Source organism: Talaromyces rugulosus, chromosome IV, assembly GCF_013368755.1.
Source record: "Talaromyces rugulosus chromosome IV, complete sequence".
Taxonomy (NCBI): domain Eukaryota; kingdom Fungi; phylum Ascomycota; class Eurotiomycetes; order Eurotiales; family Trichocomaceae; genus Talaromyces; species Talaromyces rugulosus.
The window spans coordinates 5,223,416-5,248,772 of NC_049564.1; the positions used below are offsets into that span (position 1 = coordinate 5,223,416).

General features: G+C 46.4%; 9 protein-coding genes across 9 annotated transcripts; 7 read left to right on the forward strand and 2 right to left on the reverse strand.

The window, feature by feature from the left end:
• Positions 1–87: 87 nt before the first annotated feature.
• On the reverse strand, positions 88–1,248 carry TRUGW13939_08525 (uncharacterized protein; the record flags this gene model as incomplete). Its single annotated transcript, XM_035491659.1, has 1 exon — positions 88–1,248. The coding sequence occupies one exon, from the start codon at positions 1,246–1,248 to the stop codon at positions 88–90; it is 1,161 nt and encodes a 386-aa protein (XP_035347552.1).
• Positions 1,249–3,338: 2,090 nt separating this feature from the next.
• Positions 3,339–4,691, forward strand: TRUGW13939_08526 (uncharacterized protein; the record flags this gene model as incomplete). The annotated part of the gene is made up of 1 exon (XM_035491660.1): positions 3,339–4,691. One exon carries the CDS (start codon positions 3,339–3,341, stop codon positions 4,689–4,691), a length of 1,353 nt encoding a protein of 450 aa, XP_035347553.1.
• A 1,693-nt stretch (positions 4,692–6,384) lies between these two features.
• Positions 6,385–7,068, forward strand: TRUGW13939_08527 (uncharacterized protein; the record flags this gene model as incomplete). Its single annotated transcript, XM_035491661.1, has 1 exon — positions 6,385–7,068. One exon carries the CDS (start codon positions 6,385–6,387, stop codon positions 7,066–7,068), a length of 684 nt encoding a protein of 227 aa, XP_035347554.1.
• A 1,545-nt stretch (positions 7,069–8,613) lies between these two features.
• Positions 8,614–9,895, forward strand: TRUGW13939_08528 (uncharacterized protein; the record flags this gene model as incomplete). The annotated part of the gene is made up of 4 exons (XM_035491662.1): positions 8,614–8,698; positions 8,967–9,062; positions 9,119–9,260; positions 9,349–9,895. 4 exons carry the CDS (start codon positions 8,614–8,616, stop codon positions 9,893–9,895), a joined length of 870 nt encoding a protein of 289 aa, XP_035347555.1.
• Positions 9,896–12,115: 2,220 nt separating this feature from the next.
• TRUGW13939_08529 (uncharacterized protein) lies at positions 12,116–13,491 on the forward strand (the record flags this gene model as incomplete). Its single annotated transcript, XM_035491663.1, has 4 exons — positions 12,116–12,424; positions 12,485–12,686; positions 12,804–13,416; positions 13,482–13,491. 4 exons carry the CDS (start codon positions 12,116–12,118, stop codon positions 13,489–13,491), a joined length of 1,134 nt encoding a protein of 377 aa, XP_035347556.1.
• Positions 13,492–14,521: 1,030 nt separating this feature from the next.
• On the reverse strand, positions 14,522–16,255 carry TRUGW13939_08530 (uncharacterized protein; the record flags this gene model as incomplete). Its single annotated transcript, XM_035491664.1, has 3 exons — positions 14,522–15,061; positions 15,176–16,005; positions 16,063–16,255. 3 exons carry the CDS (start codon positions 16,253–16,255, stop codon positions 14,522–14,524), a joined length of 1,563 nt encoding a protein of 520 aa, XP_035347557.1.
• A 1,148-nt stretch (positions 16,256–17,403) lies between these two features.
• TRUGW13939_08531 (uncharacterized protein) lies at positions 17,404–19,430 on the forward strand (the record flags this gene model as incomplete). The annotated part of the gene is made up of 6 exons (XM_035491665.1): positions 17,404–17,544; positions 17,643–17,776; positions 17,852–18,645; positions 18,704–18,959; positions 19,007–19,060; positions 19,112–19,430. 6 exons carry the CDS (start codon positions 17,404–17,406, stop codon positions 19,428–19,430), a joined length of 1,698 nt encoding a protein of 565 aa, XP_035347558.1.
• Positions 19,431–19,932: 502 nt separating this feature from the next.
• On the forward strand, positions 19,933–21,081 carry TRUGW13939_08532 (uncharacterized protein; the record flags this gene model as incomplete). The annotated part of the gene is made up of 1 exon (XM_035491666.1): positions 19,933–21,081. The coding sequence occupies one exon, from the start codon at positions 19,933–19,935 to the stop codon at positions 21,079–21,081; it is 1,149 nt and encodes a 382-aa protein (XP_035347559.1).
• Positions 21,082–23,060: 1,979 nt separating this feature from the next.
• On the forward strand, positions 23,061–24,809 carry TRUGW13939_08533 (uncharacterized protein; the record flags this gene model as incomplete). Its single annotated transcript, XM_035491667.1, has 3 exons — positions 23,061–23,786; positions 23,843–23,936; positions 23,992–24,809. The coding sequence occupies 3 exons, from the start codon at positions 23,061–23,063 to the stop codon at positions 24,807–24,809; spliced, it is 1,638 nt and encodes a 545-aa protein (XP_035347560.1).
• Between the last annotated feature and the right edge of the window lie 548 nt (positions 24,810–25,357).

Here is a 25,357-nt window from a genome sequence, read left to right on the forward strand (position 1 = left end):
ATACCCAAAATGAAATCTGACTACTTCAGTGAAAAATCTCAAATATGTCCAAAGCAGAAACGTCAAAGTGCAGCCTGCAGAATCAATTTATGACTGGTTTCCCCATGAGATGGTGGAATCCTGCTGGTTGAAAACGACAACGTGCTCGCAGAAGAATGGATCGCCGATGACACCACGAGAAGGCGAGTTCTCCTTGACGAACCAGACGGTGCAGTCGCCAGACGTATCTGTGTTGCCGTTGTAGAACTTCTCGCCGGGAATGACGAGCGTAGCACTGCCCAAGGTCAGGGTCAGGTCAGGAAGCTCGGTTCCGCAGGGAACGGTCCAACTTGAGGCATCACCATTGACATCTGAAGCACCGTCCACCCCGTCGTAATATCCACGGACGATATCTTCCGCGGCAGAGGTCATGGGACCACCACTGTCGAAGACAACGTCAAAGGTGCCCAGAGACTGCCCGTTCTTGGAGTAGTCTACGCCGGTGTAGGACCACGAATAAGGGTATGAGGCTGATGAGGAGCTGTCGATTTGGATCTCCTGCATAGGTGCCACGAAGTCGAAGGGGTTTGAACCGAAGGCAATCTGGCTGGTGCTGCCCTCCGGGGTGAACTTGGTGACGAAGATAGGCTCGGCCAGCGAGCCCTGTAGTGACTCCATGAAGGTGTTTTGCTGGTCAGGGCTAACGCTGTTGCCGCCTTTGAAGGCCAAACCCAAGATACCTGAACGGGGGAATGATCCGAGCCCCTGGTCGGTGGTTGCAGAACCGACAGCCATGGTAGTGCAGGCCTCTCCCAGGCAGACATCGGTCTGGTAGACGTTTCCACTTACACCGTTGCCACCCTGCCCATAGCCGATATTAAAGGTTTCACCGCTCATCTGCGAGGTGTCCTGAGCAGTGGTGGGGTCCCACGTCTGAACGCCGTCGGTGGCATCTGACCCAGCAGAGGGGTCGACGAGCCATAGGTCAGCAGAGCCGGTGTCTAGCAACACGGAGGCAGGCAGGCCACCAGCCGTGATGTTCGCGAACCAGTAGCCGGAGTAGTCTAGGCTGGAGGAGCTGTTGCTCTGGCGCTTGTCCTTCCGAGCAGTCTTGCGGGCAACATGAGCGCGCACGCCGTCCCAGTCACGGTGGACATCGATGATGTGCGCAGCCTTGGTGGTGGCGCGCTCTGGGAGGGCGGCAGCGACGGTGATGGCGGACCCGTACACGAGGGCCATGAGGCCGGCGGTGGTGAAGGAGTATTTCATGCTGGGGCTCGTGTCAAGGAGGCTAGTATTGATAGGCAAGGATATAGAGGAGGTGTGGATGGCAAGACGGTAGACAAGACCGGCTTGTTGGGTTAGGAACTAGGTTAATTCAAACCGAACAACAAACGCCTTGAAGGAGACCCGGGGAAGGCATGATGTCTTCTTATACACGCCAAGATCCATACAGGACGATTCAGCTCGGCTATGCTACTTCCAAATTAAGGTCATGGGCTAGGCTTTCGGGCGTGCCAGCGTTGATAGATTCTCACGCCGGCACAATCTAAACCACCGAAATCAAGCTTACATGGGATCGTCAGGTACCATTGTGTATTTGACTCCTACTTTGTCATGCACATCACCCCTCCCTCACTCCTTCTCTGTCCTGACAATCTATCCTCTCCCATGCACGGTAGTCGAGAAAGGTAAGAGTAGCCTTGGGGATACTAGCAATCGGCTGCAGGGGCAGGAACGGCTTAGGGTTGATGTAACAGGATTTCCGATCGGGGCTTTTGATAGAGATAATTATGGGTTTCGGTCTCTTTTATTCCGTGTGGCTTAAGGGGCCACTGGGGCGGAAACATGGGGGCCGACATCCTACATATGTACCCCGTACTAATACTGAGCAGAAATGTGTCAGTGGCTTTTCCTAAGAAGCTGGAGACTGGCTAGAAGGGACAAGGCCACAACTTCGCTGGGCTGTCATGTTTTGACCAAGGGTGAGCGTTCGCAAGCGTGTGGTCGAGCAGGTCATCATCATCATCAACCGAGTCCTGGTAGGTGATCTAAATATGGATGGTTAAGGTGGTATCGCCCAGTTACTCCGTAGCTAGATCCCATTAACCTGTTCTAGCTAGGTTTAATGTCATTATTGCGAAACAGGATTAGAATGATTTTTCTTTGTTAACTAGTGTTCCTTGGAGTAACATCAGTAACCATGGTGGTGATCTATGGATGCCTAAGGCAAAAATATCATGTGGGCGGTTCTTAACCAGCGGTGCCAGGTCCAAGTAAGGATAAAAACCATATAATGATAGTTTTTTTTATCATAGTATGGTGCCAGAGGCGTAGATATTTTTTGACCATATCGCTTGAATGTCTGGCCCTTGTCAGTAGGCTAGGAAAATAAAAATTGTAACACCTTTCCAACTTCTATATTATTGATTCTTATAAAAATCGAAATATATAATAAAGAGATCATTTACTTCGATATTCTCTAAAAAAATTTTCTAATAATTATTATAATATAGGGACATATATTTTACACTAAAAAGGCTCTTAAAAACGACTACTATAAATAACCTATTAAGTTTATATTATCTTATAGATTCTCTCGGTTTTATAGCTTCATGTATTATTATACATAATCTAGAATTGAGAGCGTTATATGAACAAAAATCAAATTTACTAGTTTGGTTCCTCATTATTAGGGTTGCATGTTGAGTTGAAATCCTCGTTGATGGTGCGGCGGTTACGGTCGAATTCAGGCAGCCAGCGACCGAATGCGTCGATGTAATCGACCTAAGAGTAGTTTGCCCCACAATAATCTACCTGGATTTACCTGATTTATCAGATGCCTCCGTAATACTTGGGGATCGGCGATAAATAAGCTTTGTAGCAAGATGTTTGCCCAGTTTGTATCTCCGCATGCGGATTATTGACGGTCGCGACTTGTTCTACGTATCTGATATCAAGACTGATTATTAGGGTTTGCTCATTAGCTAATCTCCTTACACTTGTAAATTCTACGTTTGTAGGTTGGGACCTGGGTATTATTATTATTATTAAACATGTTAAATATTCATACTGGCCTGTTGGCTATGACGGCGACTTGCAAACTTCGACGCGTATATATATTCCTCTGGTTAGTAAAATATCCAGTCAATTCGAACATGGAGAGACCCACATGGAAATAAACATGATTGATTTAAGAAAGGCCCGGACCGCAGTCGACAAATACGAAAACGGATATGTTCCATATTCCGGAAAGTGACGCTTTGGCGGCCGGCGAACCTATAAAGCTGCCCCGAGATGGAGTTTTCCCACCATGTATTATTATGCAGCTATTCTTGTGAACTGTTCAAGGTAGCAAAATGCATCTCAGAACTCCCATCACTCTGGACTATACCCTCTATGACCTTTACTCTATCGATAACGAACAAGCCAACACTGTCCTGGTTTACAACCCTATACAGACGGAAGATAATGGCGTCGCCTCACAGGCTAAATTTACGTACCAGTACACGTTGCAAGACGAAAACAAGACGGCCGAGTCCTTAAAAATGCTTTCCGCAAAACTCGTTCCTCAGCGGTACGGATTTTCAGCTGGCAGGATGTCCTTAGTCATTCCAGACTTGGATGTTCAATGCAACGACAACATGCATCCCGATTACACCGATGTGGTTCAAAATCTTGCCCAATTACCGACCTTCCAACAGCCGAATGTGGGATTTGAGAAAGACCTGAAGAGCTTAAGCCTCAGGCCTGGGGCCCACATTGCAGTGATGTTCCCTGCCGACTGTCTTTTGCACCTACCACATATCGTTGACCCCAGTATTCACTTCGAAATACTGTCCAAACGCGGTCTGGCCCTATCTGGACTTCCAACACCGGTATCCAAGGTCATTGATACTATCCTAAGCCCCTCTGACGTACACGATCCGGATTTACGAAGGAGCGAAGTTGCACGAATGACCTACCAGATTGAGAAACAACCTTTGCCATTTTTTGTTAAGCTCCCTCAAACGGTCTCTGGAGTTGGGGTCTTTGAAGTTCTCACGGATACCGATCGAACGCGGGTGAAGGCGATTCTTGATAGGCATTTGGGAGACATGCTTCGGCGAATCAATGACTTAAACTACGATATACATCCTTGTTCATTGGTCCTCCAGGAGCACATTCGTGGCACCGTAATGGCCCTGTCGATGTTTGTCACAAAGAAAGGACGACCGATTTTCATAGCATGCTGCAAGCAGCGATTTGACGAGGACCACCATTGGACTGGAGGCACAATATCCTACAAACAGCAAAGACATCTTGAAAAATTTTATGCCAATACCGTGTACAAAGTGGCGGAATTTCTACACCGCAAAGGCTATTACGGACCGGCTGGGATAGACGTCATAACGGACCAAGGTGGGAACAACTATGTCGTCGATCTCAACGTTCGAATTACTGGCACATACCACTTAGGGCTTCTTGGTGGACATTTTGTTCAGAGGGGACTATTCGAGGTTACTATGGTTACAAGATACTTTGATTGTTTTCGGACTACCTTCGAAGAAACCTTTGCAAAGGAAATACAAAATGGCAGCCTTATAATCAGCGGGTGGGTACACGACGAGCTGACGGGACACAGCTGTGCTGCAATAAACGTGGGAGGGAGAGACTCCTTGAGAATGGAGCAAACGCTAAACAAAGTTAAAGCTTTTGCTCTCCCTGATTAGGATTACCCACGGGTGGAAATGAGAATGTTCCAGTCTTTCCGATACTATTTCTTATTTTTCTTAATAATATTAATAATAAAGTTATATTTATTTTTTCTAAAAGAAATATTGCATTTAAAGGTCACCTTGAAATCCTCTAGGAAAGTCTAATTCTTTTGTAGGTATTATAAACGAGGATCATCCAACATACGACCCATCATTAATATATATCAAAATTTTTAAATGGGGAAAACTGTAGCAAGTACATCTTATTGTAATGTTACATTTGACCAGTGCCGTCTTTTGATTAATTTCAGCCTGAATAGTTTGATGCCAATCACCGCTGCGAACCTCATCGAGTAGCTGTCAGCTTTCACCGCATCGTTGTGCCCGGAAACTTTGATTTTTAAAGATAATGGGATTTGGAAAAAAAAACGGGTCAATCCTATACACTCTGAGTGTTTCGTACGTTGAAGGCGAGTAGTGAGATAGAACAGCAACATGAAGCAATGAGAGATTGTACACATACTATCGAATAATGGTATGCGTAAAGAGGATGGTTTTTTGCTGTTTCTCCTGTCTCGGGTTGTGACGCTTTGACGAATGTCACGATGGCATTAATAGTGAGAAACCCACTGTAAATTTCTAATAATTATTTGCCGCCGTCTATTAAATCCAAGTAAAAGCGGAAATAACTCATTGGATATAGACACAAAGACGAATTATAGACCCATAAGTGAGACTTGCCATCAAAACTGCAAGCTTCATGGTATGTTTTTAAAATTTCACGCTCACGTGCAAGTAAGAGGAATTGTGCTAATCCTGAAACCACATTTAGTACACGGAATATACAACTATATAAACATAATTACTGCCTTAACCATAATTTTCGAAAGACAGAACGCGTCTCTAACAATGGGGGCAGGCAAGCCACAGCGGTGATTGATGGCTTTTTTGCTAATTGAACACTTTTATATTTGAAAACAGTGGTCAACTCTCGACTAGCTTCAATTCATATTAGCATGTATTTCCATTAATAGACCTGGGAATATTCATATAATTTATTATAATATTACGCCAATCGTTTTTGTTGCTATGCTTAACCGTTCATCTTGGTGAACATAACCATGTTTAGGTTACGAATGAGATTGTCTTACTGTACGCTTGATTCAATGGATATCCAACGTAGTTCTCGTTATTTCATAGATCATTTTTTGTGGTGACTAGCTCTGTTGTTGTGTTCCTGAAACTAAGCATTGACGTGGACGAGCCTCGCAAATTGGAACTACTTGTGCTATTTGTGCTAATGCGATCTTATTACACGCCATCTTCAAAAAGAAAACATTCCTTTGTTCTTGCCTCGGGCCCATATCCCAAAGTAATTTCTGACTCACTGACTCTAAATGTATTACCTGAATTTCACCACTTTCCCCAGAAGGGACCCCATGGTGGGGACAATGTCAGCAAGATTCATGACTCATATACAGAATGTATGGTCGACCAAATGAGTCATCGACCAAATGAGTCATCGCAACATTGAAATCGCGCCAACCCCCGCACCAGACCGCACTTGTCACATCGTGGACTGGTATATATATCATCCTTTACATGTACATTGATGTAGTCGTAGCCTTGATCAATAAGTTTTATTTTCTACTCCGTGCCGCACATCATTGAAAACCAGCCTTCTAGCATCGAAGTCTACTCTCCCACCATGTCCCAGTCCACTGATAGCCATCAGATCAAGGGTGACATAAAGAAAGCCTACGATGATATTGCCAACGTCTATCTTGACTGGACGCAACCCTCACATCAACGGCGTCTTTCGTACGTCGAGTCCATGCTTCAGTATATGGACCCTGCAAAGCAAAACCGCCAAATGAACATCTTGGAGCTCGGTTGCGGTGCTGGAGTCCCGTGTACGCAGCTTTTGTCGTCTCGTGGACACAGCGTCACCGCAAATGATATTTCCGACGCCCAAATTGCCCTGGCAAGAAATCGACTACCTCCATCCGTGAATCTTATCCCAGGTGACATGATGGAATTGGAGTTCGCTCCGGAGCAGTTCGATGCTGTGCTGGCCCTGTATTCAGTTATCCACCTACCTCGTGATGAACAAACAACGATGCTTCGCCGCATTTTCCAATGGTTGAAGCCTGGGGGACGGGTGCTCGCTAACTTCACTGCAGCTGAATTTGCGAGCTCTACTGATCCATCTTGGTTGGGTAGCTCACAGGGAGCTATGCATTGGAGTGGGTGGGGCAGAGACGAAACAAAAAGAGTTCTCTTGGATATTGGCTATGAGATTGAAATTGACGAGATTTTCGAAGACTTGGAGGAACACGATGGAGTTTCACAGAGCATCGCGTTTCACTGGATCTTGGCGAAGAAATCCTAGCCAACTGAAAACAATGAAGATATTTTATGCGCCCCAATATTTGAGCTCGTACTGGTTTCATAACAGACTTTGTATATAGAGACAGTATTCAATATGAGTTGACATCAAAATACATTAGGCATATATATCATGTGATTATGACTATCAATTGATATAAGACTCCTATGTCCTAATATCCTTTTAAATACTCGTCATATGGGTAGTTTCATATATTTTGCAGAAAGGTTTTTACTACATACTCGCTCAACTGTCCAACTGTCGATGAGTCTAATTACTTATCGGAATTTATTCTTCTACTTCAACATTTGAAGTTTCAAAATTGCTTATTTCAAAATGTTAGATTGGTATACTTCGATCTTCTAATTTCCTATTCTAGGGTTCGCCCTGTACGGGATCACTTTTTACGTACGTTATCAATCGCCTCTGTATTCAACCTTACTAATCAGCTTCTATGCTTTGTGGTAAGCTTTGAAGCTCAGTAATAACCACAAAAATGCTCAAGATATCAGGCAGACAGGCAGTGCTTGCACGACCCGCTTGCCCTTTAACCCTTTTTCTTTTTGGACATTTGGCATTCGACAAATTGACAGGAGCTATATTTTATAAATTCCAGCGTACAGAATGATAATTTCAATATGCCACGGTAATTCAGATCTAGTAGAGTATGTGACAGTGTGCCCTCATAAATGTACTAGATACTAGTAATAGTAGTCCCAAGGTTTGGTTTTGTGTGACTGATTCGACTAGATAAAATGCGACAGCGCAACGCCAGTTTATGGCCGCTACCAAAGGAAACATATTCAATGTACCGTTGTTAGAGTGATGGGTCAAAAGAAGGTATATTTGAAATACACTTAATACGGTGATTGCTGACAGATTAAAACAGGAATGAGGCCTCGGAATTGAATAAATTGAATCGCTTGTATTTTTTGGCATTCTAATTACAAACTAAGAAGCTATAGATTATAATTGTAACTAGTAGTAATAATCTAGAAGCTACCTAAATCAGGTTAATATGATCTTACTATAACTTAAAAACAAGAAGTGTGTGGCATCATTATAAAAAAACACAAATTTTGTTCCAAACCTCTTAAGCTCAATTTGAATGTTAACTAGCCCGCCGGTAGCCTGGCATGATTAGACTAGTGTGTTAGCGCTGTTGATATTCGGTAAACTTTGCTTCTTTCAACTTTCCATAACCTGTGATTGGCACAATATGGTAGTTGGTAGTGCATCCACATTAAGAGAAAGAAGATTGGCTTCACATCGAGCTTTAGAGAGTAGTGCTTATTGGTAGATTGCCATTAACATAAATGGTTATATAGGCCTAGGCATTGATATCGCTTAACTTTACCATTTTGAGGGTATTCTAGTGTCCGCCTTATGCCGCCGCTGTCGGCCTATAGAAACCAGAGCCTAGATAACTGAGCCTCCAGGGCAAGCCCATAACTAAATGTTCTCGGCCATATTTAGTCTCACTCGTCCCATGAATCGGTCTCGTCCACTATCACAATAAAAACCTCAAATGCCATAAAGTGTTACATCATGGGGTTTACCGAAACACTTGCCTTGGCACAATGTCTACTCTCGTCTCTGACCTATGCCAGCGTGTCAAACTTGAACCCCCACGGTCAGGGCTGTGTCGATCCAAGTGGCTATCTTCAATGTTATCAGCAGAATGAAAATGACTTTACTTCATGCATGGAAGATGCGAAGAAAAATTGCTTGGGGGATGCGCTTACAGACTGTGAATTGGCCTGTGGAAATGTTCAGTTGGCTGCGAATATTGGTTGCTGGCTGACGAGTTGCTGGAATCAGGTTCAATACACCCTCAAATCCGAACATTATTTTCTTACTTAATGTTGATCGATTCTAGGTATACTAATGTGCCTATCAAGAAACTGCGCTACAATACCTCACGGGTGCTGGTTTGGAGCAAGGCCCGACGCCTATTCCTTATTACCCTGCACCAGATAATGCGCCTGGTGGATGCGGTAAGACACCACAAATTCGGGCAAAAAGCACGAACTAACAAAATGATTGAGCATAGTGTGCAATCTAGGTTATATCTGGGGGAACTACACGGTGACTTATGCTCAGAGTAATCCTTGTTCGGCATATGATATAGTCTCAGCTGGTGTTGAGACCGAAGCTAGCTGTCAGTGCTGTTGGGATTCATCTATTTTGTCTGGGTGAGTAATGAACTAGTTATAAGAGCACTATATTCATCCTATGCGAATTAGATAATTTTCTGACCATGCTGGCTTGATCGGTTTATAGCATTGTCGAGCTATGTCCCAACAATGACCTCTCCGCTCTCGCTATCGATATAATGCTTGACAGCTTTGAGGCTGGTTATAATAACTCGGCATCTGACCAATGTTCCATACTTACTGATGGTGCACAATGTGCTGCCTCGTTTTCTTTGGATACTGTCGCAAGTACGTGGTACAATCCAGGCCAACTTCCGTCAGGTTACCCCGGAACGGCATCTCTCTCAGACACCAACGCTGGTGGCAGTATTACAAGTGCCCCGGACCCATACACATATTCGATTTTTCCAAGTTATATCTCTGTTATTACCCCGGCTCCATATAATTCAAAGAAAGCCGCCGCGACAAACACGGTAACTGCTATCGAAACCGGCACCGTAACCTCTGCTACTGGGGTCTCTCCTACCGTGACAGGTGCTACGGGCGGCCCTACGAGCTCTCCTGCCTCCAAACAGGGCTCTGCAAGTAATATTATATCTCCATTTGATGCTTGGCGTCTAGCGATATATATCGTCACCTGTGCTGTTGTGTCTGGTATAGCACTAACGGCATAGAGATTGTACGCAATCTCTTCCTCTGTTGGGACTGAACTCTACATATGTAACAGAAGATTATAATGCAGTGCAGTATACTACTATATCTACTAAGTATAAGCGGCCACAGAGCGGAAAGTAAAGCTATACATAGTCATGGAAGACTGCACGTAACACATAGCGCTGTACAACATCTTTTTAGGAGGCAGATTCAAGGCATCCTAGACTCTGTTATTGATGCGGAAAAAACGAGAGTGAGTGATATTTAAAAGTAGGTAGTATCCTAAATTATCATAAGGATAATCTGTCTACTATTCCGTCGACTCCTTGCAAACCCACACAACGGCGCCGCAACGTTGCTGAACGGTACCCGCGTTGCTGCATTTTCCAGTATTGTAATGAAAATTTTCTGTCTCTATAGAAATTATCAAGTAAGCTGAATTGCTACTAAATTTCTATCCAAACGCCATTGGAATAATCTAGGCTAACCCTAAGATTACAGCGTAAAATATACGATTTATTACCACGGCCCGCACCTAGCAAGTAGGTAATTGACAGTCGCCAATAACTATACACAGTCGGCATGGATGCTGTCCAAAGAATTATCGGCTACACAAGCCGTACAGCTCGTTTTTCATCGTTCTAGTCGTCTCTTATCTATCCAACCGCGCTATTGTTACTACTACCAACGGTGTTAGCGGTCAATAGATTCTTAAATGACAGAGTACAGAACAACTAGCGATCCGACACCTGTGACTGGACGAAGGAGCTTGTAGTTCTCACGGGTGGTAGTCAGGGAATCGGGTCAGAAATACTGAGGTTGTTGGAGGCTCAGATAAAAGTCATAGTTCTCGACTTGGTTGAACCAAGAGCACGTTAGTCTTCCCCTTACATTTGGAATAACAATATGAATCTCCTGACTTTGGCCATCCGTAGTTGCTCACACCTCTCACTATTACCGGTGTGATATCTCGTCGCCGATGCCATCGCAGCTGTCGCCCAGAAGATCAGGAAACAACACGGTGAGCCCACGGTGAGCCCACGGTGCTCATAAACAGCGCAGGGACCATCAATGCCGCGAGTCTGTTGGACACCAGTGAAGAACGTTTACAACAACTGTTTTCCGTCAACACCATGGCCCCGGTGCGCCTGATTCGCGAGTTTCTCCCTGCCATGCTGATATCACTGTCTCCAGTAGTCACTGCCATCACCGCGTAAATTGAGCCGAGGTTAGTCGATGCCTAAGACATGAAATGGTTTACGGGTATATTCTCATGAACGGAGGAAGCTATAAAGTGTGACGGTATTAAAGTGCGTAGCATCAGTAATTTGGTTGTGGTATTAACTCTACCGGCTTAAACATTTGAAGCTGCTCGTATAGAAAATAGTTACCGAGATACAACATTAAGTCTAATAGTAACTACTTTAGGACTCGTTATTGAAACCCACTAACTGGCCCCTGCATAGTCCCCGGCCTGTGGGAATACACGGGTGCTGTTGCCCGCTGTATATACCGACGCCTTGGTAGTAGTAGCAGTATTGAACGTTTAGGAATAAAGAACAGATACATTAGTACATACCAGAGTCGATTTTCGTTTCCTACATCAATTATCACTCGTAGTTTTGAAGGCCTCACGATTCTGCCTTGAGTAACACATACAGTAACATTTCGACTACGGATCGAACAGGTGGAGTTGAGACAAGCATAGATTTCTTCAACCACCATGCTATTATTCCTGACCTCCAAAGACTCGTCCCTTGCGGCCCTCATTATTTTTACTTCATTTTTCGGGTTTGTAAGTATGGATATCATTTGTTTTATTATAGAACCTGTTCTATATACTGGTTCGAGTTGCTAATTTCACCTTTATATCTCTCCTATAATCCTATACCGCCTGTTCCTCCACCCACTGGCCAAGTATCCGGGTCCTACTATTGGCCGATTGACGGATTGGTATTCAGTCTATCACATTCTGAAAGACGATGGCCACGTGAATCTGTACCGTCTCCATCGAAAGTACGGTATGTCGACCTTTGCCCTTGCGAAACACTGTATATGTACTTCTTGCTAACATTACTCGACCAGGTGACATCGTACGCTATGGGCCAAATAGACTATCTTACAAATGTCTCGGTGCCGTCAAGGAAATATACGGGGAATATGCAACGCGAACAAGATTAATTAAGTCAGACTACTACACAGTCATCGGCCATCACTTTGGTCAGCTTAATATTGTATCAATGGACGATCCTGTCCAGCATAGCCGCAAACGCCGTATTATTGCTCAGGCCGTGACTACCGAGGCTGTGAAGAGTATGGAATCGATCATTCTCGGACACGTGGATCAGTTTTGTGAGTTGCTTACTCCCTCGACTAGTCAGCAGAATGGGACTTGGTCAGAACCGCTTGATGTTAAAGTGGCAGCAAACTGTTTCACGTTTGATACGTTGACAGATGTTGCTTTGGGACGGAGTCCTGACATGCTGACAAGTGAGAAGAATCGATGGATACTGTCATTGCTACCCAAGGCTGTAAAGTTTCTTCATACTGTAGGTCTTTATATCTTTCCTCGGGATCTTTGTATGAGATGGCTGACTCGTTTTGTATAGATGGGCCACATGCCCATCCTTTTGTGTCTTTATTATCTTCCTTTCAAATCCCAGATGGCCAAAGACATGACCATGTACCACCAAGACCTCAGTGAGAAGATAGCCCAACACCGTATTCGACAGGGTACACGCTCAGATGGCGACAAAGCCGATGTATTATCCTACTTAATAAACGCAAAGGACCCTGAGACTGGTGGTGCCGGTATGAGTGAAGAATAACTAGTTGCCGAGGTGGGCGTTCTCTTGATTGCTGGTAAGTTTACCTATTCTACTAGTCATATCCAGACTCAACTTTATATTAATACTGACCCAGGATCAGACACCACCGCTTTAGCAATAACAGCGGCACTTTTCTATCTCGCACAGTACCCGTCTTCCCTCATCAAACTTCGTACCGAGCCGCAACAAGCTTTCGATAGTAAGGACAGCATTCGTATGGGTCCTGTGCTCTTGTCTTGTCTGTATCTCAGAGCCTGTCTTGACGAGGCGATGCGCCTTGTGCCCGCCGTCGGGGGTGTCTTGCCGCGCACAGTCTTACCTCCAGGGCTTGTGATTGCAAATGAGTATTGTCCGCCTGGGACCATTGTCGGTGTACCTGGCTATGCCATGAACCATCACCCAGAATACTTTCCAGAGCCGTTTTCGTTCAGGCCAGAGAGATGGATTGTTGGCTCCTTGGGGCCGGGAAAGACCACCGTCACAGAGGCTGATGTACGGCGTTCGCAGGCTGCATTCCTACAGTTTAGCCAAGGACCCCGAGGCTGTGTGGGCAAGCACTTGGCTTATGCGGAGCTGAGCTTGGCGGTGGCATCAGTGGTGTGGAGCTTTGATATGGAGGTCTCCAACAAGGCCAGCAGCCTCGCCAAATTTCAAGATCGAGATGACTGGCGAGAAGCTATGTCTTCCCGTGGAGAGATTCCCACCGGCGACATGTTTGTCAGTCATCCAGTGGACGGCCCATTCCTCAGGTTTCGTCTAGTGACCAAGATGGACGTAGCTGCCCATGAGAGTGCCCTGGGAATAACCTCTTTCTGTAACCAGATTGTATTTTCCTCCGCACTCGGCCCAACAGTCCAATGCATGTAATCATCTACAAAAGCGATAGCCCCCCTTTCTGTCACTGATCTAAACCTGCATGAGTATCGAGTTCATAAAAAGGAACAGGATAGGTGACAGAATAGAGCCTTAGAGTAGGCCTACGTTTTCAATTTCCATTTCCTTGGAGCCAGACGAGTTGACGGTACTAGCCCAGCAGTATAAACAGAAATACAACGCCCACGAAACAATATTTTCAGGGATCCGATGTTGGCGAAGACGTTGTAGCTAGTACCTGTCATGTTACCCCATTATAACATCATAAGCACCCTCCACACCAAAACTCACATGGCTTACAACTTTTTGGCGCACCACACCTCATGTATACTTTCTACCAGGATGTTCAAACTTATTCACACGATTGCCGACTGTGGGCCCTAAAATGATTTTTGGATAGCAAGTGATATTGTTCAACAAGATGAAAGATCCCGGGCACAATGACATTCTCAAGTGATTTTCCAAGTCTGGACAGGAGGGAGATCGGGCAGTATCCCTTAAAGAGTTAGGTCTTTGTTAGACTTAGGAAGTACAATAATTTTAGCACTCTTCCATTAATCCAGAACACACCCCAGGTAGATAGAAAGCGTTAAAATCTAAAAGATAATGTTCTCAGTCGCTAACCAGATTTTTTTTTACCACACAATCACTAGGAGTTAATGCCATCTAACTGCCTTCCTTAGGATTGAATTCATGACTGCATCTTTTATCTCATCTCATGTTACCGGATCAAACAGAAATAATAAGCTACTATCAGGAAATACGGTCGACGCCTCTGGGATCAGTGGAAGATAGAGAAAAATGTCAATAGGAACGCCCAGACTTTATCTGCGTCTTCCTCGATTAGGCCTTGATCGGTTTGTAGTGTTGGGATCAGTGATAAGTTATAACACTCAGAGTACACAGTTCTTCATAACTATAGCATCAGATATCCAAGCCCCTTAATCAAGGGGGTACCGTAGAAACAGACACTGCTGTCGCAATAGGTATCTTGGAAGTGGAGCACTCTGCCGTTACAGACATCTTCCTTCCAATGCCATGCATCCGCAACGCATGGTGACCTCCACGTACACTGTCCGCATTAATGCCCTTGGCCCGAAGTACACTGGTAGCCACGCGTGCCGTATCTCCACTATAACACACTACTAGAACGTGATGCAAACCAAGATCTGAGACTAGGCGCTCATTCCTGAAGATCTGCTCTAGCTCAACCCACTGCGACTCAAGCACGGCCGAGTCCGAAAACGGCGATCTCATGTGCGGTCCAAGGCTGGAGAGTGAGATGTTAATGGATTCTGGGAGATGCCAGGTATTAAAGTCGGCAGCTTGTCGGAGGTCCAGTACTCGGTGTAGGTGTTTCAGTGTGATCTGGCTCAATAGAGTCTGCTCAAGGGGTCGCGCGGAGGCATAGACCTGGGGGAGAACTTCGAGTGCATCTCGCTCCCAGGCCTCATCGTACCGGTGCAGATCAACCTTGGCCAGGCGCTGTCAGAGATTAATCAGTTAGTGGATTCGATCTCAAAGGAATGCGGTCCAAGGCCCAATGGGGATATCTTTCAATGCGATTCACGATATGTCAGCGACTGGAGAAACACTCACCTCGTTCCGGATGGGCGGGAATTCCTCCGTCTCAAGCTTCTGGAAATACTCGCTAATATACTGATATGGCAGGTCGCAGCACAAAAACACGCAGTGCGTAATCCCGCCCGAGCCAGCAAGGTCAGACAGTGTCCCCGCGGCCTTGCGCTTGGATAGCATCTGGAATAACCCTTGCAAGTTGAAACCGGATGAGGGACCACATACAAGGCCCTCACGGCACAGCTTCAGAGACAAACTGTACGAGTCTACGGAGCCAACTTCTTCAATTGCATCCACTGCTTCTTTCCAGGGGAACTCCACAGGACGCATCAGCGCGTAGGATCGGGGGCCAGGCACCCTATCGCCTGCTGCTGTGCAAACCCCGAGTCTCATCACGGAGGGCTTGACTCCCTTGAAGTACGTCCCCAGCCCGGTCATGGTGCCAGAAGTACCCATACCAGCACACAGCACATTAATCTCAGGCAATTGCCGAAAAATCTGAGGTCCTGTCCAGCGTATGTGCGACTGCCAGTTATTGTCGTTTTCGTATTGGTTGGGATTGACGATCTCATCGGATTCCTTGGCCATACGGTGTGCACTTTGAATACCGCCCCGGCTATCGACGGGCTCCGGCTGCGAGGGGCCGCCAAAGAGTGTGATATCAAGACCGAAGAACTGCATCAGCTTCAACTTGGCATCGCTGGTCTTGTTGCTCAGAAATGCCCGGGTGTCCTGCACGCCATGTATTACTCGAGCAATCATCGACATCGAGATCACCGTCGACCCGGAGCTGTATTCTATGATGGTCTTTGTCTTGTTTGAATCCACACTCGACTCTAGCATGTTCAATGCTGCTCCTCGTATTAGCGCCGATATGTGCATGAGGGTTGCGCCTGATATCATCTCACCTGGCATGGCCTTGACATTGTTGGCGGGGTGCATAGTCATCATTTTGGCATATATTCGAACTCCATCATCGTAGAATGGATTCAAATATTCCGGAAGTTCAACCAGTGGTAGAGGAGGCTGGCAGTCAGGGTTGAAGTACTTTTTGAGCGAGTTAGACCCGAAGTATACATTGTGCTCATTGGAGTTTGTCATTGCACTGCTTCGAAGGGGCTGAATTGTTTTGGAAAAAGCATCTAATGTTTATGAGAAGTGGAGAGTAGACACCGAGATACACGGATATCTTCTAATGCAAGTGACGCGAAGTGCGGGCGGCCGCTGACAGATATAGATATACTGGAACATAAAATCCCCCACCGCATCGAGCGTACTTGGCACCTAAAACGTAAGTCCATGTGTTAAATGCGATGTCTGCTCGACTAGACCCACAGAGCAAGGTTTGCGAGTCTACAGATACTATCGAACAAGTAAATGAAGTTGAGAGACTAGTCCTGCCGTCTAATGCATAGAACGCCGCAACCGCCAGAGCTTTCTGCCTTTGCAGTTGCGATGATAAAGTTCAATTACATACAGCTAACCCAATCGAGGACATTCTTTATACGCTATACCTCTCGGAATTCGAATAGTGCACCTCGGGAACCCTGAGCGGCTTTCGCCCGTGGATGTCTTTCAGTTGAGCATCGTGAATACTTAGTAGTAGTACGTAGGAACTATTAAAATGGCAGGATCGCCAGCTGCGCGTCATTGGCGTCTCCACTGTCGCATTCATGGGTCCTTGATGGGTCATTTCCTTGTCGAATATATGCTCAAATATTCGTGAGCATCTCGATCTAGTGTGCAGTGGTGCCAGTCTTGGCAGTCAAATCTCTAACTAGTAACCTCACGCCATTCAAGGTCCTCTAACTCGAGTAAGATTAATTGGAAATTGCCTCAGAGTCCAGAAATATCATGCAATTACATTGTGCCACGGTAATTATACAGCTCTGATGAAATTTTCAGCTAGTGCAAAGAGGACAGACAGGGGACCTTGAGAGTGTTTGAGCAGGTTTCTTGCTTCGGCCGCAGATCGGCGGCTGTCAAGGTTCCCCCCGGCGATCGCTATCGTTTTGGGGTATATTCAGTGAAGGTTGAGCGAATTATTTTGCGATAATAATATCCGAGGCATCATGGCCCTCTGAGGAGGGCCTTTTGGAAATGCAGTCAATCGCTTGGCATTCAATCTGATAATTTGTCTGTCCTCCGAACCACCACCCCTTGAATTCGACGGCCGTTCTGACCTCCAAACATCAATTCGGCTCGATAAGGACATTGCCTGAGGATTATCTCGGTGATTCGTTGATACAATGCCTGGACTCCGCAAAAATCCACCAGGCGACTCCAGCCCCGGTGGCTCAGATGCCAATGTCGATGTTGCCAACAAAAATGGGGTGCAGCTGGTGTTCAACGAGCAGACAAACTACGTGCCTAAACGCACAATTATCACTGTGAGTCTACCTCGGATTGATCTTTCCGGTGGCTATATTTGAAATGGCCCGATATGCCTACGGAACCTTGGGGGTTATTGCGCTCTAATCGCGCTTAGATCTTTTTCGCCTGCTCCAGCGTCGATCTACTGGCTCTCATGGACCAGACGACGCTGGCAGCGTCACTGACCGTCATTGGGAATGCATTGGGTGCCAGTGATCAAGTATCCTGGATCTCTGGTGGCTATTTTGTGTAAGTTGTTTGAAACTGATCGTAAGTTTCTTCGTATTGTTGTGACAGGGCTGACAGGGGAATTTCATGACTCAGGACATCAACATGCTTCCAACTCCTGTATGGTAAGCTTTCAGACATCTGGTCTAGAAAAATTGTCTTGTTCATCGGCCTTGCCATTTTCTTTATCGGCTCCCTCGCGGCCTCTGTCTCCCGGACGGTCACCCAGTTGATTGTCTTCCGGGCATTGACAGGCGTCGGCGGAGGCGGGTTGATGACAGTGGCTCAGACGATTGTGAGTGACGTTGTCCCTCTTCGCGAGCGTGGGAAATACCAAGGCATTCTAGGCGCTGTGGTCGCTATTGCGAATGGTATTGGCCCTGTTATTGGCGGTGCATTGGCTTCCATCTCGGAAGACTCGTGGCGCTGGATATTCCGGTTAAACCTCCCATTGACAGCCTTGACAACGTTATGTGTACTCTTCTTCATGCCGCTGCGCAAGGTAGAAGGGGACTGGCGACTTAAGCTGAAAGCGGTTGATTTTCTCGGTGCATTGCTAGCTCTGGGGGGCACGTCCGTCTTCTTGTTGGGGTTGAATTGGGGAGGTGGTGAGTACAAGTGGTACTCAACACATGTAATTGCGACTTTGATTCTCGGCTTTGTGATCTTTATTGCATTTGTTGTGTGGCAATGGAAGGGCGCGAGAGTTCCCCTAGTGCCAATGCACATATTCAAGAGCCGGATCGTCAACGGAGCATGCTTGACAATGTTTGTTAATGGATGGAACTTTTTGGTCCAGGTGTACTATATCCCAACCTTCTACCAACTGGTCTTTGGATATTCGACAGTCATGTCGGGCGCTATGCTGCTTCCAATTACGTTGATGCAAAGTATGTTGTCCACCTCGAGGCTGTCATTTCTATGCCTCTAACCCTCGGTATTTTACAGCTCTCAGTAGTACCCTGTCTGGCCTGATTGTTCACTGGGTCGGTCGTTACCGGGAATGTATCCTGTTCGGCTGGCTCATCTGGGCAATCGGACTCGGACTTTTCTCGACTCTGGATGAATCCTCTGGGATAGGGAAGCAAGTCGGATACGGTATTCTGACAGGTGTCGGTGTTGGGAATACCTTACAACCGTCTCTCATTGCGGTACAGGCAGGCGTTGAACGTCGAGATATGGCAGTTGTCACCGCGTTTAGAAAGTAAGTCTGAAGCCAACGAACGTCTAAATCCTCCTGACAATGGACAGCTTTGTTCGAAATCTTGGAGGAACCTTGGGCATGGCGATAGCCGGAACAATTATGTGAGACTCTGTCATGAAATGCTCTCCTATTCCTGCTACTAACATGTTTAGCAACAACGTTATTGCATCTTCCATCTTAACCCTCGACCTTGACCAATATGAATCGCGTTTCTTGTTGTCAAGTCCACAGTCATACCTTTCCAGTCTCTCATATAATGATGCCACGCGTATTCGAAGCGTGTTGATCCCAGCCTACAAAAGGGGCTTCAGGATAATCTTCCTTACTGGGGCAGCGTTGGCATCATTTTCATTTTTCTTGGCGTTCTGGCTTATGCCACAGATCACATTGAAGCGAGATGACGACGACAAGCTAAAGGAGGAAGGAAAGAAGCGAATTAAAGGAGAAATTGATGAAGAGAAACGAGGCTGAAAGATTATTCTGGCAGTGGGGGCTACAAACTATGAACTTAATTATATTAAGCTTCATGAGTGCTGACATCGCGCCCATGTGGAGAACAGGCTGATAGTGAAACAATGGGGCCAGATGGTAGACAAAGTATAACTTTTCCAGATCAGTTGACGGAATTAATACGGCAAATCGGCGAACCGGAGAAGCGTTCGGCTTATTGCACATATGATTATCCCACGGCGATAGGATTACCGGGGGCCCGTGTTCCTTTGACAACAACGACGCAACCTCAGCCCACACCACATGGTTAACCATTGGTTGGACTTTTGATGTGTAGCTGACATATTTATCCCGTAGATGGTTATAAAAACTGAGAAATTCCTGAAATACCACCAAGGACAGAGCTCTCATCCATAACATTATTTTCCTGCTGTATACAACTATGATGGATTTAATCTCCAACCGAATTCGCATATTGGCGCTGCTGGCTTGCCTCCATATGCCGATGTCATATGGCGCTAGCATGACAGTTACTAGCTTCGATGGCAATGTCACCAATGAGGAACTTCAGTCTTTCAACAAGTACATTTCTGACCTGCAGCCGGCAACAGACAACATTGGCAACAACTGGGCACAGGGTCACAGTGGCGAAGAAACAAAAGCAATGGGCTTAGTCTATCAGATAGCCGGCCAACAGAAGACACTCAATAACATGCTGCGATATTGTGACGCAGTACTTTCTGAGCGAAACGACCTTGCACCGGCACCAGTCGGGCAATATAAGATCTGGACGGGAGATATTGCGCCTGTTTGGCCTAATGATGTGTCAGGGGATACAATCCAGACAGGCGGCGAGCAAGGTGACCCTGTAGGCCATCTAGCCAATTGCGCAAATCTGATTCTCCAAAACCAAACGCTATACAACCAGACTGTCACAATTGGTGATCCACATCACTACGGCCCGACATACTTGGAGCGAGCCAAGACATATGTTAAACAGGCAGACAAAGCTATGTCAGGGCACATCCTGTCGCGACTACTCGATCTTTCCGACGGCAATAAAATGTATTTCGCCAAGGATTCGCCTTACAAGGGAGGCGGCGCCGTGCCTTGGAACCAACAGATGATGTTCAACTACGGCTTCCAGAATCTCGTCGCTGCTCACTCCATTTTGGGCGATAATCCGAACGGCTTGGTCACCAAGTACAAGGCTATTATGGCTGCCAATTTAAAATGGTTCTTTACCGGCGGTGGGTCACAGTCCAAGAAAAGCAAAAATGGTAACCCCGTATATGTCTGGGACTACGCAATGGACACCGGAATCGAGGATTCAAACCATGCGTCGCTTGACGTGGCAGGCTTCTACCGGGCCTTTGCGGATGGCCACTGGAACATTACCTCCACTGAAATGAAACCATTCGCCAATGTTCTTGTGGACGTTATGACGCTCGGAAAAGGAAAATATGCGGGAACTGTAGATGGCAAGTGTGGAAGCGGCCACGGTGATTGCACGGACTACATTCGAAGTGGTTTCTTGCTCCTCTCCGAGTTTCAGCCAGATCAGTATAAGACCATCATGGGGGCTGACTTGAAAGAAGGTGGCACTACGGGTAAAATTGATATCTTTTCGAGGTTTTTATGGGCGAAAGATAGGAGGGCTAATGGGCATTAACATCCAAGCCTCAGTGGTAGTTGAAAGAGTTTCGTAACAATACATGTAATTATATCATTAGGTGTATGGGCAAGTTCAGCTTCTTTCGAGTAGCGAGGATCCGTAGACATTCTACGATAGTTTAATTTGTATTATATGATGAGGTTCTTTGTTGCAACCGACAGATACATATGCTACGTCACATTATGCAACTATCCCGAAATAGAACTTGTTCGATGGTAACTTGAGTGGAGTTGACCAATAATAACGATGCCCGCAAAGGTCAGGGGGCAGTGGAAATCAAACCAAGTTCATATGTTGTTTACAATCCTACTAGATTTATAAAAGCTGTACCATTTCTTCTGTTGGACGGTAGAAATGACTTCAAAATCTGCTCTTTGATAGACAATTCACCCTCTTTGATCTAGAGGCTAGCATTTACAATCCTTGGCGAGTTGCTTATAACTTGCTCAGCACTAATATTTATTGTGTATTTATTGTTATATCCTCGGCCTCAACGTGTTCATGATAGGGGTCGGAAGGCTGATGGCCAAACCTTTTATTGGGAATCTACTAGACATTCCAACGCACCACAGCTGGTTGCAATTTACAGAATGGAGCCGGCAGTTTGGTTCCTTGTATAGACTGAATTTAGCAGGACAGGAACATGTTATTGTTTCGACAGAAAAAATCGCCAACGAATTTCTGAGCGGTCGAGGAAATCTGTATAACTCGCGTGCATCATTGCCAAAGGCTACGAAATTGGTCAGCCAGAATCTCAGACCACTTCTGTTAACATATGGACAAGTCTGGCATAATGCTCGCAAGCTAATGCATAACTTGACTAACTAATGCATCGGTCGCTGAGTCATTCATCCCACTACAGGAAGAAGAGAGCATTCGGGCTATTAGAGATTTGCTGGAGAGCCGGAAAAGTAGGAAAGATGGTTCGAACGCTACGCTGCTGGGCTGATGTTACGTTTGGCATACTCGAAGCCAGTGAAAACTGGTGATGGATTATTTGTGCGGAGAATCATGGCCGTTGCCCATAACGTTGAACGAGTTGCCAGCCCAGCTGCCTATCTTGTGGATAATTTTCCGATATTGCTGAACTTGCCTTCTTTCCTAGCACCGTTCAAATGTGGAGACAAGAGGCTGCACAATGAAGAGTCTGATCTATTCCGCAGTCTACACGCAGCAGTGGGCAATCCATCGGGAGGAGACGCTGTGCCCAGGCTCGGACAGCTTTCGTCCAGGACGGCTCTAGTCCGGATGGCCTACGTGCAAGGAGCCTCTGACAAAATTCCCAAACTTGCAAAACTTTTGCGCTTCTGGCTTTGGTAGGCGAATATGTCTGGGACTTGCCACGGCCGAGTAGTCGCTTTATATCCCCATTTTTCGTATCGCTTGGTCATCTGAAATTTCTTCCAAAAAAGATGCTCATGGATGCAATGTTATTCTACCGTCGTATGATTCTGTGACTAGTTTCAATATGAGTTCATATATTTCCAGCCCCACATCAATTGATGATGTTGACGAGCCTGTCAAGGTACGACCGAAAAATTTTCCGTAAATATCTTCTCTGGGCCTGGAAGGCAAGAGCTAGTCGAAGAAATGCACCGTAGTCTGTTTGAAAGTAATGGGTAGAACAGAAATAACATTTGATCAGCTATGAAGGGGTCGTATTTTGAAAAAGACAAGACGTCTCTTATGTTATTATCTATCACTTGAATACATGTCAATTAATATCCAGAAGCATACTTAAGCATGTCATTAGCCTATTATTATAGTTCTTTTTTCTTTCTTTCTTTCTTTCTCTCCCAAATATTTACGGGCTCATTACATACCTATAAAGCTTAAATGGTAGAAATAGCCCCATGGGGTAAGGTAGTAAACCCCTCCCCTGCAACGTTCACGTGGTCCGGTGGAGCCACTGATAAGTGATCCCCCGTCTTCTTGATCATCCCCAGCTGTTCGAGTGGCGCCAGCAATGATGAATGATGAGCTCCCAGTCACAGGTCCCTTGCAGAGCTGGTCACCGCCGGCCGCAGCACCGCCGGTCGCGCAACGGATGCCTGACCTGCAAACGGCGCAAGGTACGGTGCAACGAGGAGAAGCCACGATGCTACCATTGCGATCGGCTGAGCCTTGAGTGTGTCTGGAACGACTCCGAACCTCCTGCGGACATGGGAAGAGAGGAACCTGCTCGCGCTGATCGGACCTCGTCGTCTACCGACATGTTCGACTTTGCACAGTCCATCGTCGAGGGCACAGTCGATCTATCCACGTTCCAGGACATTTATTTCCCACCCTTTAGTGATCTTCCCATGCCGGTGGATGCCGTCCAGGATCGTGTGTTATTTCCCAATCCCGCGACCCCGAGGTCAACGTTGGGGCTGTCCCAGTCGCCAGTTACGGACGTTCATGTAGATGACTTGAATCTCCCCCCGATTTTGGATCCGGTCGAGAACGGGCCGAAACTCGCGTCGGTGAAGGCCCTGTTCCACAGCCTGGCAGCCTCGTCCTGGATGGTCCGGTATGCGATTGCAGCCTTCGCAGCGATCCAATTTTCGTCTGCGGAGAGAAAGGCGGATTACAAGGCATACTACGACAAAGCGGCGTATGACTTGTCGGAAGCAATCGACACGTACGAGGGGTTTAGGATGCTCGATGGTCAAGATCTTCGGTGCGCTCTGGCCACTATCTTCTTCCTTACGTACATCGATGTTTGTCTCTTCCCCCATATTGATTTGGTCTCGATTTACGCTAAACGGTTATGAAGCTTTTGACGGGTGAGTTCGGTTTGGCTTGTTCAAATCTGGAGACGGCACACTATGTGTTGCAAGGAGCAGGGATTGGCGCCTTGGGTCCCATAGGTTTGACTAAACAGCGCTTCCCCAAACAAATCAAAGCTTACATTCGGCTTATTAGAGCAGAGAATTGTCTCTTGGATTCGACTACTCGACGCGCGAGCGGCCTCCGCGGGCGGTAAGGGCCGTTTGGTCAATGACACGTCAAAAATCGTCAAGCTGATGACCCCAAGCTCCCCAAGCACCACGCACCAGAGCACTAATCCTGCCGCTAACTCCGGACCGCAGGAGGTGATCTACGAGATGCTCTGCCAGCCAGGGATTGCGTTCTATCAAGAAGTTCAGACCATCACTGTCCGCATAACAGGGATTTCGCATGCCCACCGCAGCCGAGGAAGCGTAGAGGACGAGACGGAGGTAATGGCAATCGCGGCGGATATTCTTCGTGACTTGACCTCCCTATATGCCCACCGGCCCACCCTGATGGACTTCGCCGTGTCCGGGAATATTGGCGAGGATGCGCTAGCTGAACCGCTCGCGTCAGCTATCGTTCGGTCGTTCCAGACATACCTAGCGAACTTTTACGCCTGTTACATCCACCTGCACCGAGTCGCGCACCGTCATCTAGCTCGTTCCAATACTGTGGTGACCGCAATAAACAAAATCAAGGAAATACTGCATCTCATGGCTAGTTCTAATGAATATATCCCGGTCAACATGCTGTGGCCATTGTTCCTGTGGGGCAGTGAAGAGGATGACCGGAACGAGTGTCAATGGATCCTGAAGACTACCCGCAGTCTTCACGATATCGTCACGAATGCGAATATGGCCGCAAACGCATTACAAGAGATCCAAACGAGGCAGCAGGAGGCTGGATCGAGGGTCGACATCCATTCTGTTTTTCTGGAATTGTTCAACACCACCTTTGCGATGGTTTGAAATGCCTACATGCAGTCTAGGGGGTGGTTGACAGGCGGTTTAATTCCACTTCATCGGGGTTTCATCTATTGGGGTGGGTAGTGTACGATGCCACCAGCAACGGTGGACAAGAATCAAGACGATATCAACCCATTGTTGGAAAAAGAGGAAGAAAGTGAAAGCCGACGCGACTGATCAGAGTAGGCCTGACAATCCACCCTCTTCCCATTCCACTGCAAGGCCCATCGCGCTATCTTGTTATAGTCATCTGAAGAACGATCGGTTGATATACAGTGATACATTATCTTCCAGGTATAACGGATCTTACCGACTACAGCAGCCGACGTCCAATCCGTTACAGCGATAAAGTAATTTAGGAAGAATGTATTATTATACACATATTTTTTATTGTCTATCAATATGCTGGTATCTTCGGGGTAAGTGAGTGGGTCCGGTGGCTGAAATAAGGTTCTGCTACCTCGCAGGAAAGCCCGATGAGCGAATCGCTGAACGTCGCTTAATCCACATGGATGCGGTCCAAGCTTGTTGTTTGTACGACTTGATACGGT